Here is a 15,974-nt window from a genome sequence, read left to right on the forward strand (position 1 = left end):
AAAGATTTACATAATTTCTTAAAAGGTTGAAAAAACAAATTCACTAATTTATGGCTCTACTTCATAAATTAAGAAAAAAATCTCCTAAAATTATTCAAAATGTTTTCAATAATTTTTAAACTGTATTCATTTGCAAAAGAAGGTTAAAAAGATAAATATTAGAGATGAACGTTTTTTAAATATGCAGCTTGTCTAGAGTTTTTAATGTATTCACATAGTTATAACAGTACAAACTTAAGAATGATGTTTGCAGTTTTTATTTTATCTCATTTCAATAACCTATAGAACTTAAACATGAAATATTATTTAAAGAAATCAATTTAAAGATATGAAATTAGAATCTTTTATGTGCACTTAAAGGAAAATTAAATCTTATTACAAACATCTGAATGAAGGCGTTGATTAAATTTTAAAAAGATAAGCAGATATTATAACAATTAATAAAGCCACAAATTTAGCTGCCTACCTGATTTTAAAGCAATTCATTTTCCATCAAAATTTGAGCCGTAATCAGTTTCGCAATTCCAAGGAAATTGAATTTCAGATTCTCCCTCTGCGGTTTAACATTACAACCTTGTGAACACTGTGTTGCGTCATGCAAGTAATTTGGAAGATAATGCATAAAACAAATTGTAGCAGTATTTCTTGATTGGTTTTTCAGTGATTACAATTTTTAGTAAACTCAGCTGTAGAAAGTTGGCACCGTTCATTATTTATCATAACAATACACGGCAAACAACTGTTCCTCCATTTGATTGATTTTGGGTTTTTTGACGCCATTTCTGGTTTAATCAAAGAATGCATGAATTTTAGCTATACCAAAGTGCATTCAACTTGTCAAGGGAATTTGTTTAGTATGTACAATGTAAACACACCAAGGTTAGAACAGGTGTAACAAACTTGTTTATATACAGTACCTTACAAATATTGATCTTTATATTCGTGTATTTGGCATTTACAAATGTAATTCAATTTTACTGTTTCTCAGATAATTAAAGTACAATGCACTATTTGACAATTTGTGTAGAATTCTATTTTTAAACAAACTATCCATAACCCCTTAATTCATATGAGGATTCTGTGACAAGCCTTGAATATACATGTATATACCTCTGAAGAACAAGCAGTTTAACAACATAAGACCTAGACCCATCAGTGGCTCTCAAATCATATCAGTTGGATGGTCAAATCCAAAGCAATGGTTTAAGAGTTATGAAAACCAAAAACTTAGTGCAAATGAGCACAACTTACAAAAGTGTTGAAGGAAAATAATTATGGTTAAAAAAAAAAATATTGACTTGATTTCAAGTTATAACAGTTCTGCTATAAACCCTGTGTCTAAACCCAAGTTGAATTTCATGCAAAGATCATGCAGTCAGACTGGTTTCTGCAATCTGGCCAAAGACCTTTCTCATGTAACACATTATATTTCCCATGTAACACATTATTTCTCATGTAACACATTGTTTCTCGTGTTACTTGTTTCTCATGTAACACATTATTTCCCATGTAACACATTGTTTCTCATGTAACACATTATATTTCCCATGTAACACATTGTTTCTCGTGTTACTTGTTTCTCATGTTACTTGTTTCTCATGTAACACATTATTTCCCATGTAACACTTTGTTTCTCATGCATGTTACTTGTTTCTCATGTAACAAAAGAGCTGCGTAAGATAGAAATCCACCTAATGCAAGTGTATGTAAATATGTACATGTATTAGCTATAGACTCAGATTAAATTTTAGAACATGTATATATACAAGATATTACCAATGTTATTTCAACTGATCGGGCGGAGCTTACGTTTTAATTTGCATAAGGACAGTCTATTTGAAGATGTGTGTGATAAGGATGATTACCGTTATAACTATAACTGATTTCCAATCACCTATCAGTGTCATCAAAGGAATTTACAAAAGAATGACTGGACACTTCATTGATGAGTTTATACTAAAATACCTATCTATAGATGGACTGGTTTATTATGAGCGAAACCGTTAAACTCCGCCCAGTCAAGTGAAATAAATTGAGTAATACAACGAAAGAAAAGTTGAAGTTTGCTTAGTTTTGTAGCATTCGATAAACAATTCAACTTGCTAACAGTCCCAGACATTTTTTATTTTTTTTTACAAAACCAAAATTGATTAACAAATAGATGTTTTGATGCTGATTGGTATAAGGGTGATTAATTCGACGCAGCTCAAATGGTACAAGAGATATTGTTAGATCTAAGTGTTGCAATGCCTCACTTTACCAGTTCAGTATATGAGGCTATGAATATCAAACATATTTATACAAAAGAAACGACTTTCTTTGATATTAACCATTATCTTGTGTTTTAACCTCTGTTATCAAACTATAGTACATAATGTACAAGGGTGTTTGCTTACAAAAAACATTACTTGTTTTCTGGTTAATTGAAAATAGAGATAAATTCATAATACATTTTCTGTTTTATGAGAATAGTGCCATGAAAATATTTAAGCAAGCAGTTTAATACCATGCAAACTATGATGTTTTTCTGCATTGAAAAATTTGCAAATACTTTCAAAAAGATGAAGGCTGTATTCCAAATAATTGATTAATTGCTTTCAATTAATTCCGCTTTTTTTGCTTTGTTTAATTTTTTATCCACTCTGAATTTCATTTTAGTACATATGATATTTGCAATGCATTTTAAAAATCCTATTCCAATTATAACAGTTATGAATATTTGTTTGTTTCTTGGATTTGTATCTCCTAAATCGATTTATGAGATTGTGATCAAATTGGGAGTCATCAGTTAACAATTGCTGCCTAAATTAAGCTTCAATATTTACCAACTTGCAAACCCCCTTTCAGGATCTGCACAAATCATACATTAAGGAACTGTTTATACTTACTTGACTTTTGTTGGTGTTGCTGCTACTTTTCTGTTTGACTGCAAAACAAAATCCAAATATCAGTTTTACAATTAAGCATCTAAATTGAAATTTCACATAGAGTTTGTAGTAATTTCCATTTAAATTTAGAATATCACAAAGTTTAACTAATGAAATGTACACAATATTCTACCAGCTCCACAAAACTTTAACACAAATTCAGAATTCCAGCCCTCCTTCAAATCATCTCAATAAGAATTTTTCGAAAACACAAAAATAGAATCCTCTCAATCTTTTTCTAAAGTCATTTCTACATTCAATGACAGATTATTAACTTATAAAACATCTAACCTAGAAAAAATACCAATCTGAGTAACATCGTCACAGACAGTTAAAAATCATATCCCCGGGGTACACATGGCCGTCAACCATCAATTAACAAGATATCTATCTATCATAAATATGTAACCCTTAAATTATTTTTCATTTCACAGGTAAACAAGGGAATCCTACATTAAAATGATCTCATTTCAGGATAATGTATATGGTCAGTTGATATATATAAATGTTTAATGATTCCTTGAAACATTACTAGATCAATATTCATACAATAAAACAGGATATGTTCCAAACTTATAAATTGATTCCGAGTCAAATTTCCAATGATTAATACACATAACTGTACAATTATAGTAATATATATAAGAAGAATTGATTCTTTTAGAAGGTCTCTTAAAAACAACTGAACCTGAATCTGCAGTTTGCAATGTTAGCCACTAATTCAATGCCCCAGGCTATTAAAATTTAATTCAGACTAGTAGATGAAATTTTTTTGGTGCAGACAATCTGACACATTTTAATACATACCTCTTGTGTGGGACTGGTTGGTGTCCGTGGGGGTGAGGAAGATGAGCTGGAATATAAAATTATACATATTATTTTTTCATAATTTGCCTTTTCGGAATCTAATGTATTCTGGGTAATATATTCAGTAGCATACATCAAAACGTCCTCAACAATGGAAATTCAACTTATGACGTAACTATGATTCTGAAAAAACAAATTGCTATTAAACTGCAAAAATATCTTTTCTAGTTGAATTTAAACCATATCTTATAACTACTTTAATGTGTTTATAATGAAAATATCAATACTTTTGTGATCTATGTATATGTATTTATAAAAATTCCTTTCAAAAAAACTACTGTGGCTGCAGGAGACCCTCATGGGTATTCAAGCTCGTTCAACACCATTCTACTAGTACAATTGAACAAAACAATACACTTACAGCAAAAGTTGGAATTTGGTTTTAGCAAATGGGGTTCATATGCATAGAGAATGGAAATGGGGAGTGTGTAAAAGAGCAGAAAACAGCCCTTGGCTACAAATTTCTTCAGCACAGCAATTTGGAAATTTATTTATAGTGCAATTCTTACTTTTCAGTTTATTTACATCTTTGGTTAAAGAGATGCTACAAAACTTTTAAATTTAAAATTCACCACAGATCGATACAGTTTGTGTATTTAAACTAAAGTAAACACACACTTTTGAATTTATTTGAGAAGTTTAACCTAATCAAGTGTATAATAATTTTGACAGGTTGTGAATGGGATTACCTATACATTGATTGATCAGTACCAATGACAGACACTACTAGTGATAAAATCTGTAGATAAAACATGACTATAACAGTCTGACTGATGTAATACAACAGTATGTCACTATTCTATGTCAAATACTTGTTTATACATCTGTCAAATTGGTGCAATAAACTTTTTTATAACATCTGTATGTACTTGTGTATATCTGGAGATTTTTATGAACAATGATTTGACTGATAAGGTCAGGTCAATAAAATGTTGATTTAAACCAATCCAATCCAAAAATCAACAAATTTATACTAAATTCTGCATCTGTTAACTTGAATACCATAGTATAGTAGTTAGTGAGTAAGAGGGTCAACTGTCCCCAAAATCATGTAACTATTTTGAATTTGCATTTTTTTTTAATAAGCTATGTAAATGAACTTGGCAAGTTTTGGAAATAACCCTTTCAAAGATATTAAGTATTCAATTAAAATTAAAATGACTCGTTAATCATTCTAAAACAATTATCTTGATTTATAAATGATCATAAGTTAGGGAAAAAAGTTTACAAGTTCTTAATGATGATCCCTTAGATATGCTAATGAAAACATAGAAATGTCAATAGCACTGAATAACCTAGTGCACACTCTCATACATGTATAGTTTATGAACTAATTCAAAATGATTTTGCTTACCACAAAAGGCAACTTCCAAATAAATTTTCAAATCCCATCTTAAAACACGATCATAAATACTTTCCAAAAATTAATCAAACATAACAATGTGGTTAAAAATGTTACATTCTCAACTCATTTTCATAATATAAACAAAGTCATGTCTGAATTTAAAATAATTCCATTTCAGGACAGGTAAATAAACCTCAATAAATCGAACTCATAGGTATACATTGTTTTCTTGTAGTAATGTCCCCCTCCATTTTATTTGTTCACATTTTATCAGCTATTTACCGTTAATAAAAGATCAATCATTAGACCGTGATTTCCCACTGATACACATTTGTTAAGTTTTTATTTGTTGCTATTTTATGGTATTTTCTAAACGTGATAATTGAACAAGAACATACAATACAAAACGTTGACAATCCAATACCTGGATAGTGACACCCCTTTTTGATTATTTGAGAAAGTTTCCCAGAGATACTGGATTCTTTATGTGATACCCCATGCATTTAAATCAATAAAGTGTGAACTTATAACTGTATCTTGAAAAGTTTAAAGCTTTGAAACTAAACATCAATTGTCAGTTTCTTAAGAGTAATGGATACCTGTGTTGTCATACTGAATTTCAATTGTGAATGTATAATTGTATGGGAATGAAATGCAATGTACTTTTAAATGAATAAATATATAATGGCTAGTATAAGGGACCACATCAAAAAATCAATGAAGGATAAAAAACTTAATTCAAATAGTTTGGGGGTTGGGGGGTTAAACATGCTGCAAGTTTTGTTTATCCTACATCGATTTTACATTTATCCATATGGGTCAATCAATGTTTCCCAAATTAAGTTAAGAAGGGGGTAGGGGGGTCAGTAAAAAAACTATCTGAATTAAGTTTTTTATCCTACATTGAACTTTTGATGTCGTCCCTAACATAAAATCAAATTGAGACCATTTATTGTAAGAGTATAAATCACAGCCATGGATTTAAACTAAACATTTTGGAGATCTAACAAAGTAAACATGCAGATATAGTTTTATGTTAAAGAAAAGGATTATTGTAATAGATCCATGTTACTGTATTTAGCTAATTTTGTGGATACTTTTATTTGCTTTTTTAAATGCAACCAATGTTATCATAAAATAATGACTGACTGACTGTGCTAGCTTTATATCACTGTTAGCACACATTTTTGGCAAGAGAACCAGCAAGTTGGTATTTCAGTGACCAGATTTTAAATTAATATCAACACCCAATTTGGTGGTGTTAGTAACAACTTACAAAGTCTATCTAAAAATGTTTTGAATAGAATTCCATTCAAACTAGGGCTGTTCTTAAACTTGCAGCTAGGGGAGTTATTTATTTGTTCATTGTTGAAGGCCTTTATCACTGTGACTGAGATGAAGAACAGCAATAGAAGAGCTATTTCTATGCTTTTTGGAGTTTTTGTTGTGCATGTACTGATTTTGTGTCATAGATGAATACCCATATCATTTGTTTATATCATGCTTTACAAAACTTACCTTGTTTTATTTGAAGCATGGTTGGAAGGTTTCCGAGTGACAGGATGTTCAAATGTTGTTATTTGAGTATTATGACTGAAATTAGAAAAACAAATGATTTTATACATAATTTTTACCATTAACTATAATTATCAATAAAGTAGTGTTAGAAAATATCTTGCCTCAAAAAAATAAAGTCACTGTTAAAGTTAAAAGCCTTTTGTCATTATTTGATGCAAATTTCTAAGTGTACTAATTCAAGGAATAATGAGTTCTAACAATGGTATCTTAAATTTTTAATCATATACCTTCGTTCTATTAGCAATTTATTTCTGATTACCATTTTGTATTTTGATAAAATTAATGAAAAAAATTCTAAATATTTACATGCCTTACCTGTTAAACCAAAAAATTTTCAGTAACCTTTCAAGAATTTTAGATAGTTATTTCAACAATGTAAATACCTAAAGAAAACAATTTCGTAAAAATAATTATAATTCTATTAATTTAATCCGTTAACCTTATAATCCATTCTTAATACTATGTTTGTAACGAGAGACATTTAACCAATTCCCATACTACTGAATTAAATAATTGTACTTGTTTCTTCAAAGTTTATATATATAACTCTGTCACACATTGTTTATTTGGATTAAAGACAAACAAAAGTAAATGCCATTTTAGACATGTGAGTGACTTTTACAGTCTAGTTCAGTCTATTTCAAGTAAATTGATATGTCTTTTCTTTATTTCAATTGTCAGACATATATTATGTCTGTCAAAACACATTTCAACATTAAGTTTTACATGTAATTGTTTTCTAGGTGTGTTTTCATTTATATTTAATCTTACAGGTCAGACAAGTTTATAATTTTTAAATAGAAAATAGAAAGTTTATGCATGTTATCAACCTGAAAGTAATACCACACACTTAAATTATTAAGTAAAAATGTGTATGTATGTTCATAAAAAATAAATTTTGAGCAACAGAAACTGCCTATAAAACAGGGGTTAACTTTTGATTTCTTGAAGAGTTTATGTTCCTATTCCAACTAGTGGTACCCAATGGCTCTTGTCTAAGCATTGCTTCATAAAAACATGCATTGTTGCAAGAAAAGACACTTTCACAATCAGGTAACAACCTTATTACTATACAAAATATTTGAAACCCACCCATATTTGAGATTTTTAAGTGCAAACCCTCAGACCAGGGTCCCAACTGCAAAGTAGTTCTTAATGGAATTGCCATGACATGTTAATTAATTTCATTTATAGGTCATGGTGAAGCCTCAAAAGGAAAGGTCAAGACAGCTTGTCTCAATGACATGATGGTCATTTTTAAGGTCATATCATGTGGCAGATATACTATAATGGTCTATATATATCAAGTTGTAACAGGTTACTAATAACTAAACCTTTCAGAAAGAGAACTTTTAAAATACCTTTATCTCTGCAACTCTAGGCACAATAGATTTCCAGAAACACTTATAATAATGAACAGAAGCTAAGGAGATGAGGTATGATTGACAATGAGATAACTAACTATATTAATCATTACTGTTTAGGACAAAGATGTGCCCTTAAACAATGAGCAAAAACTCATATCGTAAGTGACAAGATCCCTATCACCTATAAATTTGTATGTAAAACACCTCCTTAATGGATATCTTTTGTATCTTAGATATTTTCTTCTGTCATTGAGTGAATTTGGTGTGAATAGCAGATCTGTTGGTAATATCTGTAAAATTCATTCGCAACTTTTCTAGACCTTGACAAATTGCATTATAGACGCATTGACTTACATCTCATTAGATTTTTTTGTTTGCAGATTATGATCTGCATATATATCAAACACCCTTCATTCAAAATATAAACCACACAGCTAGCTCTCTTTAAAGATAAACAATTCATGTTGTCGAACATACAATGCAACTTCATATTTGCCAAAGCTGGTTGGTTTAAGCATGATTGCCCAAGGTAAGTAACCTTACTAAAACAGCAACATTTTTCCAAACCTTTGATGTAATGAAAAAATTGAGGTCAATATTATTCCTTTCTCAAAAGAAAAGAGCAGTGCCACTAATAAACTACATACATATACAAGAAAACCTTTTTTTAATACAATTATTTATCATTATTGTTTTACTGGGACATGGAACAACATCGTTACTGTAAGTACTCTTACAACCATACACATTGTAACCCTTTAAATACAAGAACAAAACCATCAGGAACTTAATCTGAATATCATTCTTTCTATTCAACCATACAACAATAAAGACAAGATAAAATTCCATTTTGTACTTTTGTCCTGAGAAATTTAGTTCAGCAATAATTTGTTTATTAGTACGACAAATTGGTTTATTTCTAATGAAATAATACCACAAATTGTCAATTTAAATACTTGTATAATTATTTTTTTCACATTTTTCAAATTATCAGCATTTTGTCAACTCAAGAGTTCATTATTACTTTATTAAAAGTTATTTGTCCTATTTCTTGTTTATGATCCAACAATGTTTTATCTATTAGAAAATAACTATCATACAATTCTCTGTTACTTAACTCGGACTTTACAATTGTGTGTACAAATACAGAAACCTGCATAAAAAGATTTATAACGTATAATTGCTTATTCATGACATCTTCAAATGTACCATTTTTTTAAAAGTCTTTTGATATTAAGTGTCTCAATTGATACCAAAGGTTGTGTGTACCATTCAAGACCAAGTCAAAGTAAAGACTTACTTTAAATGACTTTGCTACTCTCCCAGGTTTAATACAAATTATGTTATTTCCATGTTAAATTTAAGTCTAATATTTGCCACTGGACACCATTGAAAGGACAATAAAATGTATCTGACCTGACATCTTTTGTTTTTTTGTCATCTGGATTTTTGAAGGTGAAAAAATAACCAGACCTTATTCCTACTCAGCAAGTCATTTGACAAGGCAGTGAAAATAACCTGAATAGCATTCCAGCCAAAATAACTGCACTTTCCAGAATCCTAAAAAAACATACTTTTTTATACAATAAAATTCTTAATCTTGGAGAAATAAATTGTTAACTTACCAGTGCACTGACTTATCAAAACTTTCCAAACATAAACCTGTCCACAACAACTCATAAAACCTAATTAACTTACTTGTGCATTATTGCCCTTTATAATTAAGTTTATAAATCATTCACTACATGTATCTCTTTAACAGGCAATCAAATTAGTCAAAAGTTGTGACATATTCTACTATTTCCATTTCAATTACATGCTTGATGCCTCCAAACACTGACTAGACACCTTATCACACCATCCATTAGTAGTCTGATAAATCAATTATCGCCCTGCAATAGCACTGATTATCACCCTGATAGCAGGTAACTAATTGTCCATTAAATTATTGTTGTTTTCTCTGTATACAGGACAAGACATCATGTTCTGACCTGGACACTATTTGTCAACATAAATGCCCTAAGGAATGACTTCCTTACATGTAGGTCTTCAAATATAGAATTGTGGAATTTTATTACATGTATGTGTGGTTGTCATACTCAGGATAAATATAACTTGTGACATGATTGTAATTGGTACCATTCAGACAAATGTTCAATACTGAATAACAGTAGCATGGTCCATTCAAATGACTAATTGGTAAAATTGTTTAACATTTTAGCCTACTAGGAATTTGTTTTTATGAAGCAACAATGTGCAAACATGTATATTGTTAATAAAAACATAGTTATTATCCTTGATTCTTAAGTTTCTTTTTCTTTTGGTTTTCACAGAAAAACATCAGGCATCAGACTTTATCGAAAAGAGATTTGTTCCAAAGTTTTTGACTATCTGACTAGCAAATTTAGCAAAGGACTGACACAATTTTGGTATTTTGTATTGGAAATTAAGTAACAGCAGATTTTCTTCCAGGACCATGAGGAATATAAACAGAGTTCAAGAACTCTGTGGCTTGAACTTAAACCAAGACTGTTCCTTGGGCAATGATTTTAATATAACCATGCATGTAATCTCTCAACAAAGAAGTGCATATTAATATTCATTACTAATTTGTGATGTATCTTCCGATCTTTGCTATTGGACTCTGATGGATATTTGGTGATCGTTCCACATCTCTAAATATCATAGCTAGAGAAGCAAGATAACTTGAGACTTTATTCCTTGCATGTTTAAGTGTTATTTTAACAATGGATGACTGATTAAATATTTGTGGTTAAATACATTTCAAGTGACCAACAAAACAATCAAGAAACAATTAAATCGTTTTGCAGCTACTCTGCTAGGGTCAGATCAGGAAAGATATTAAATTTAATGAGGCATCATTATTGCTTAATGATCCAATCAATAATTTAGTTTATCAAAACTTATATTGAAAATCTATAAACTGTAAACTTCTATCCATCTACCGCCATGTTATGTTGTCAAACCATTGTGAGGAATATAATTTGGTTTTAGAATTCTAATAATAAATTTTATAAAAATAAGGATGTGCTATGACTGCCATTGAGACAAGTGTAACCCACCAAGTTCAAAAGAAGTGGATGTTAGTAATTATTGGCAACCCTTACAACCTTCCACAATGAGAAATATAACATACAATATGAATATAGTCGGCTAATAAAGGCCCGTAAACAAAAAGAGAAAAACAGTTCAATCAAGTTTATTTAACCAACAACTATTACAAATGTAATAGGTCCAGACTCCAGCCCTTCATAAATGGCATATAGTTAACAGTTAACTTTTACAAATTGCGACTTGGATGGAGAGTTGTCTCAAAGGCACTTATATACCACATCTTCTTATATCTATATATTTGTGTTTCTCAATTAATACTCATTTCATATTGCTAATCACTGTATGAAATTGAAACTGGATATGGGGAATATGTCAGGGACACTGTGAGTGAGTGAACCCCCTGACCAAAGAGCAGAAAACAGCAGAAGGCCAACAATGGGTCTTCAACGTATCAAGAAAATCAAAGTAAATGAATATAACACAGTCACTCACTCTCAATTAAGAATAAAATTCATTATGGCTGTTTGAAAATGTCAAAATTTAAGCATTATTCTTTTAGGTAAAGGTTAACGTTGTCTTGTGTAATGTCTTTATCACTGAATCATCCTTGTGTTGTGCTTTGACTTTTTTTAATATAAAATGTTAATTTTGGTGAACCTGAAATGAGCTTATGCTGCAGATATTTATATGTCTCAGTTTTTTGGTTAATATTTTTTGCAAATATTGGTTTGCACCATGTAATCCAGATAAAGGATTAGTCAACTGCTGCATAGTGGCCCAACCTAGTTCATCCTTTGTCTAATCATAGTTCTTGACAATCATTTCACAACCATCGATTTGTTACCTTATGAAATCAAAAGGCACAGACTGTCTGAGGTCATGCATGTTTATCCATTTTTTAGTTGAAACTTTATACAGAAAAAAGGAAGTCAATCATATTTTATTATTCAATTGAACAAACAGTAAGATAAAGATGAGTGTTGCAAATATTTTCCTATAAAGAGTTCATGTCATATTTTTTGTTCATTATACATGTTTATATTAAAGCAATGTAACAATCAATTACGATAACTGAACCATGTACCTACTGAATTTTCACAAAAAGTACAGTTAAAGTTTATAATCCACTTAACATAAAATATGTAAATGAAGCTGTACCCCTTATGTAAATGATTGTTTGCAATGTTTGAACAGTTTATCCCTTGATCTTCTTTTAACAGTTAATTTCCTGATAAGAAGAATGATCAACTTGAGCAAGCAAATATTGACCAATAAGTTTCCAAGTGTCTTTACAATTACATGTATCATGGGTTTGGACTCCAAAAAGATCAACATTTAAGAGCCAGTCTGCCAGAAAACCATGCAAAATCGAAAATGATAATGTTTAGAAAAGTAATATTGACTAAGGAAACATTTAATTTTGAAGTTTTAAGGACATTATCATTGAACAACAATAAATCAAATCTTCAATGTTAACAAGTGTTCTAGGGCGAGACACATAAACTAAAATCATGACACAACATTTAATTTTTTGTGTGTTTCAGAATTAAATTACTCTCATATTCAAATTTTATGAATGAAACTATTAAGGTTTATTTCATTAATTTATCTTTGCCATTTACTGACATTAATTATAAGATTAATATGAAGTTCTTGCTAATTTTGAGGTAAACAGGTGGTATATTATAAGAAAATTTAAAATGTGCACGTAAGTCTGTCTCTTTTTTTTACATGTCCTGAGTAAGCAACTAGCATCTTGCTATTTACACATACAAAATGTCAGAACTGCAAGCATATAAATTGACTTTTCTGTCTTTTAAACTCTGCAGGTACAGATATAAGTGCAGATATAAGGACAAATCTGCTTTACAGTTATTGCTCAGACTTTCTTTTAAATATGCACTTATTCTGTTCTGATAAAAAATATTTCATTTCCCAGAAAGAATCTTGTCCTATAAAATGTACATTAGGATTTGTCTAAAGCCAGCTAGCTAAATAGTGGAGAGAACTATACTATACACCTCCTATGCTGCCTACACATGAATGAGATGACTGGAAAATGACAATTGAAACAACAAACTTTTTTAACTAATCTATTATTATTGAACCTTAATTGCCACTATGTACTGGTGGATATCCATGCTTTAACTACAAACTGCCACACTACAGTCCCCCTCCTCAATTATTAATTAATATATATATTAATTGAAAACTGTACCTTTAATTTCAACTTTCATTTAACCAAATCGTATATGTGTACTATACCTTTGTAATTCGGCCATTACTACTTATTCATTTATGATTCAAAGTATTTACAGGTGTGGGAGGAGGACAGGTATTTTGGATTTATATCAATTTAATCAATGACATTCAAAATCCTTGTAAGAACAATGTACTACAACCTAATAAAGAAAAATATCAAATGATGAATGAAAAGACATTTTTTCTTGACTGTCCTACAGGTAAACTATTGTTTTAATCAAAGCGTATAAATAATTCTGTTTGAACCTTCATTTGTGTAAAGATAATGACACAACTTGACTATTTGACTTTTAAAGAACAAAACTTGTTAAAAAAAAATGTGTTTTTCTAACTTGGGAGTTGGTCCAGTAAAGACAAAATCTACATATGCAGTCTGTAAAAGCTTTGAAATTTGATTGAACCTAATAATAGATCTTCACTCCATTCTCATCACCCAATAGAAATTCTAGAGGGAAAGACCGAAAATATTTGTTTCCTTTCTTTGAATATTTCTAATATTTTACCTAATGTCAATGTTCACCCGTAGGCAGCAACCAAATGCATTATAAATTCAAGATTGATTGATTTTCAAGCAACTTAAAAAATATTTTAAATTTTGTATTTCAATTAAAGCAACAGTAGTCATTTTAAATGGACCATACATAAAAATATTAAGAATAGATCATCACTCCTTAATCATACAAATAATATGTATCACATCTTGTGATTTCACCAAATATATTTATCAGTTTATGTCAAGGTTTGAACCTTCAAAAAGTCTCTACTTTAATGTGCATTTAAATTTTTCTTTGAAGTTTAAGATATTTATTATCATTTACTATTTAAATGTTTTTTTATTTAAATAAATAAGTTTACAGGTTCAAATTGGGTAAAATGAACTTACCATCAAGAAAATATTTTTCCCAGAGTCGCGAGGTCAATGATAAATATCCAATTTTATATTTCCAAGCATGCAATAAAGTCAACTGTTCATTGACAAACTCTCCACTAATCTAAAACTCCCAATTCGTCATTCTAAATTTGGTACAAAATGGGTTCAAAATGAAATAAATCAATTTTCTCAAAACAAGTTTAAATTGAAATCTTTGCATTACAAAAACTCATTCATCATTTGAACAGATAGCCTTAATAATCAAAGCCTTAATCTTAACTTTTAAAAACTCACCAAACCAGTCACGACTTAAAATTCCGACAAAAGATGTCACAGTAACTGTCTTCATTCGATTATAAGATTTCACAGTTATCCCGTTTACAGCCCCGAGAACTGTCATACACCTGGGTTAAGCTATTTAACTAGCAGATACACATTCACAATAAACAATTGTTAACACAATTCCATGAGAGATAATAACTTAGTGATCATCTAAAGTTTAAATATGGTATTATATTTTTACGTTTGTTTTTATTGTTATGTAAATAAGTTTCTCACGTCAATCAAGGTAATTAGCATATCTTTTTTCATATTTGTAAAGGAAACCAGATATTTTATTTCCTTTTCACTTCAAAGATGGTTCAGTTGTAAATAACATTTTCTCAAGTTGGTAAACACCGGTGCGCAAACTCATCTTCAAATTTATATAAATGTATTGCCCTTCAATTACATAATAATTTAGGATCAAAAAAAAAAATTGGAGATACAAATCATACAACCACTGTGCCAAGGGCAATAACTCTAATTACAAAATTTTATTCTTGTACTGAAGTGCAAAATTTTAAGTATATAAAGACATTCAAGAATTGATCTTAAAAAATAAAATTCAATTGCAAAGATAAACCCTTGCGTATTAATTGAGTGACCAAAAAATTGGTCCTGTTAATTTTAAGACACTTGTAATTATAACCCTTTCTGAGGCACAATTGAAAATAATTACAATAAACTTGAAGGAGGTTATAGTTTTATCTAATTTATCATCTTTAAAAGTGATTGTAATAAATCTTCCTGATGTGTCATTTGTTTAAGAACAAAATTTGTTTGGTTCTTTTTTAAATTAAAGTATTATTTATAGTTTCTCTCAGTTTCACTACAATGTCATGTATCAATGTAAACAAACAGTTTTGATCTGCTGTGCTTGCTTATAAACTTAGAATAATACTCGACATTTCACAGCTATTATACATATAATATATTATATATAATATGACAATATTTTATTGTAAGGAACTGTTATTATTTGATGTGAAATGTAGTCTGCAAGTTTTAAACTTTAATATATTTATGCATCTTATTTGTGATATGTACAAACAATGTTTAATACTAACTTGTTACAATTTTGTTGGTACCTTTTCTTCTTTATTTTCTACTGCAAAAACTTCTATTGTACCTTATATTTCATTCAAACACAAAGGTATTTGAAAAAGAAGTATGAATCACAAAGCTAAAGACTTAAACAGGGCTTGTAATAATATATTGAATTTACAACTCTAAGCTGAATTTTAATTTTAAAGACTTGACTTTAGCTTATTGGTAGAGACAACTTCAAGCCATCAAATAAAAAGAGGGTACCTTACAGAAACATGCATTGCTTTCACTCTGATTAATTCATGTAGATGAAT

At 29.6% G+C, this 15,974-nt stretch overlaps 1 protein-coding gene across 6 annotated transcripts in view; it reads right to left on the reverse strand.

Annotated features, from left to right (window-relative positions):
• The window catches only part of LOC134685636 (uncharacterized), a 64,470-nt gene that overhangs the window by 39,307 nt on the left and 9,189 nt on the right, over positions 1-15,974 (reverse strand). For 3 of the 6 annotated variants that reach the window (XM_063545568.1, XM_063545566.1, XM_063545567.1), the window contains exons 4-6: positions 6,658-6,732; positions 3,735-3,780; positions 2,889-2,926 (exon numbers count right to left, since the gene is read on the reverse strand). In XM_063545568.1, coding sequence (XP_063401638.1) covers positions 2,889-2,926; positions 3,735-3,780; positions 6,658-6,732 — 159 coding nt within the window. Of the gene's footprint in view, positions 1-2,888; positions 2,927-3,734; positions 3,781-6,657; positions 6,733-7,156; positions 7,287-9,782; positions 10,056-14,586; positions 14,818-15,974 lie in introns of those variants that run through there. The other 3 variants (XM_063545570.1, XM_063545569.1, XM_063545571.1) reach the window with 3 other exon arrangements.

Source organism: Mytilus trossulus, chromosome 9 (genome assembly GCF_036588685.1).
Source record: "Mytilus trossulus isolate FHL-02 chromosome 9, PNRI_Mtr1.1.1.hap1, whole genome shotgun sequence".
Taxonomy (NCBI): domain Eukaryota; kingdom Metazoa; phylum Mollusca; class Bivalvia; order Mytilida; family Mytilidae; genus Mytilus; species Mytilus trossulus.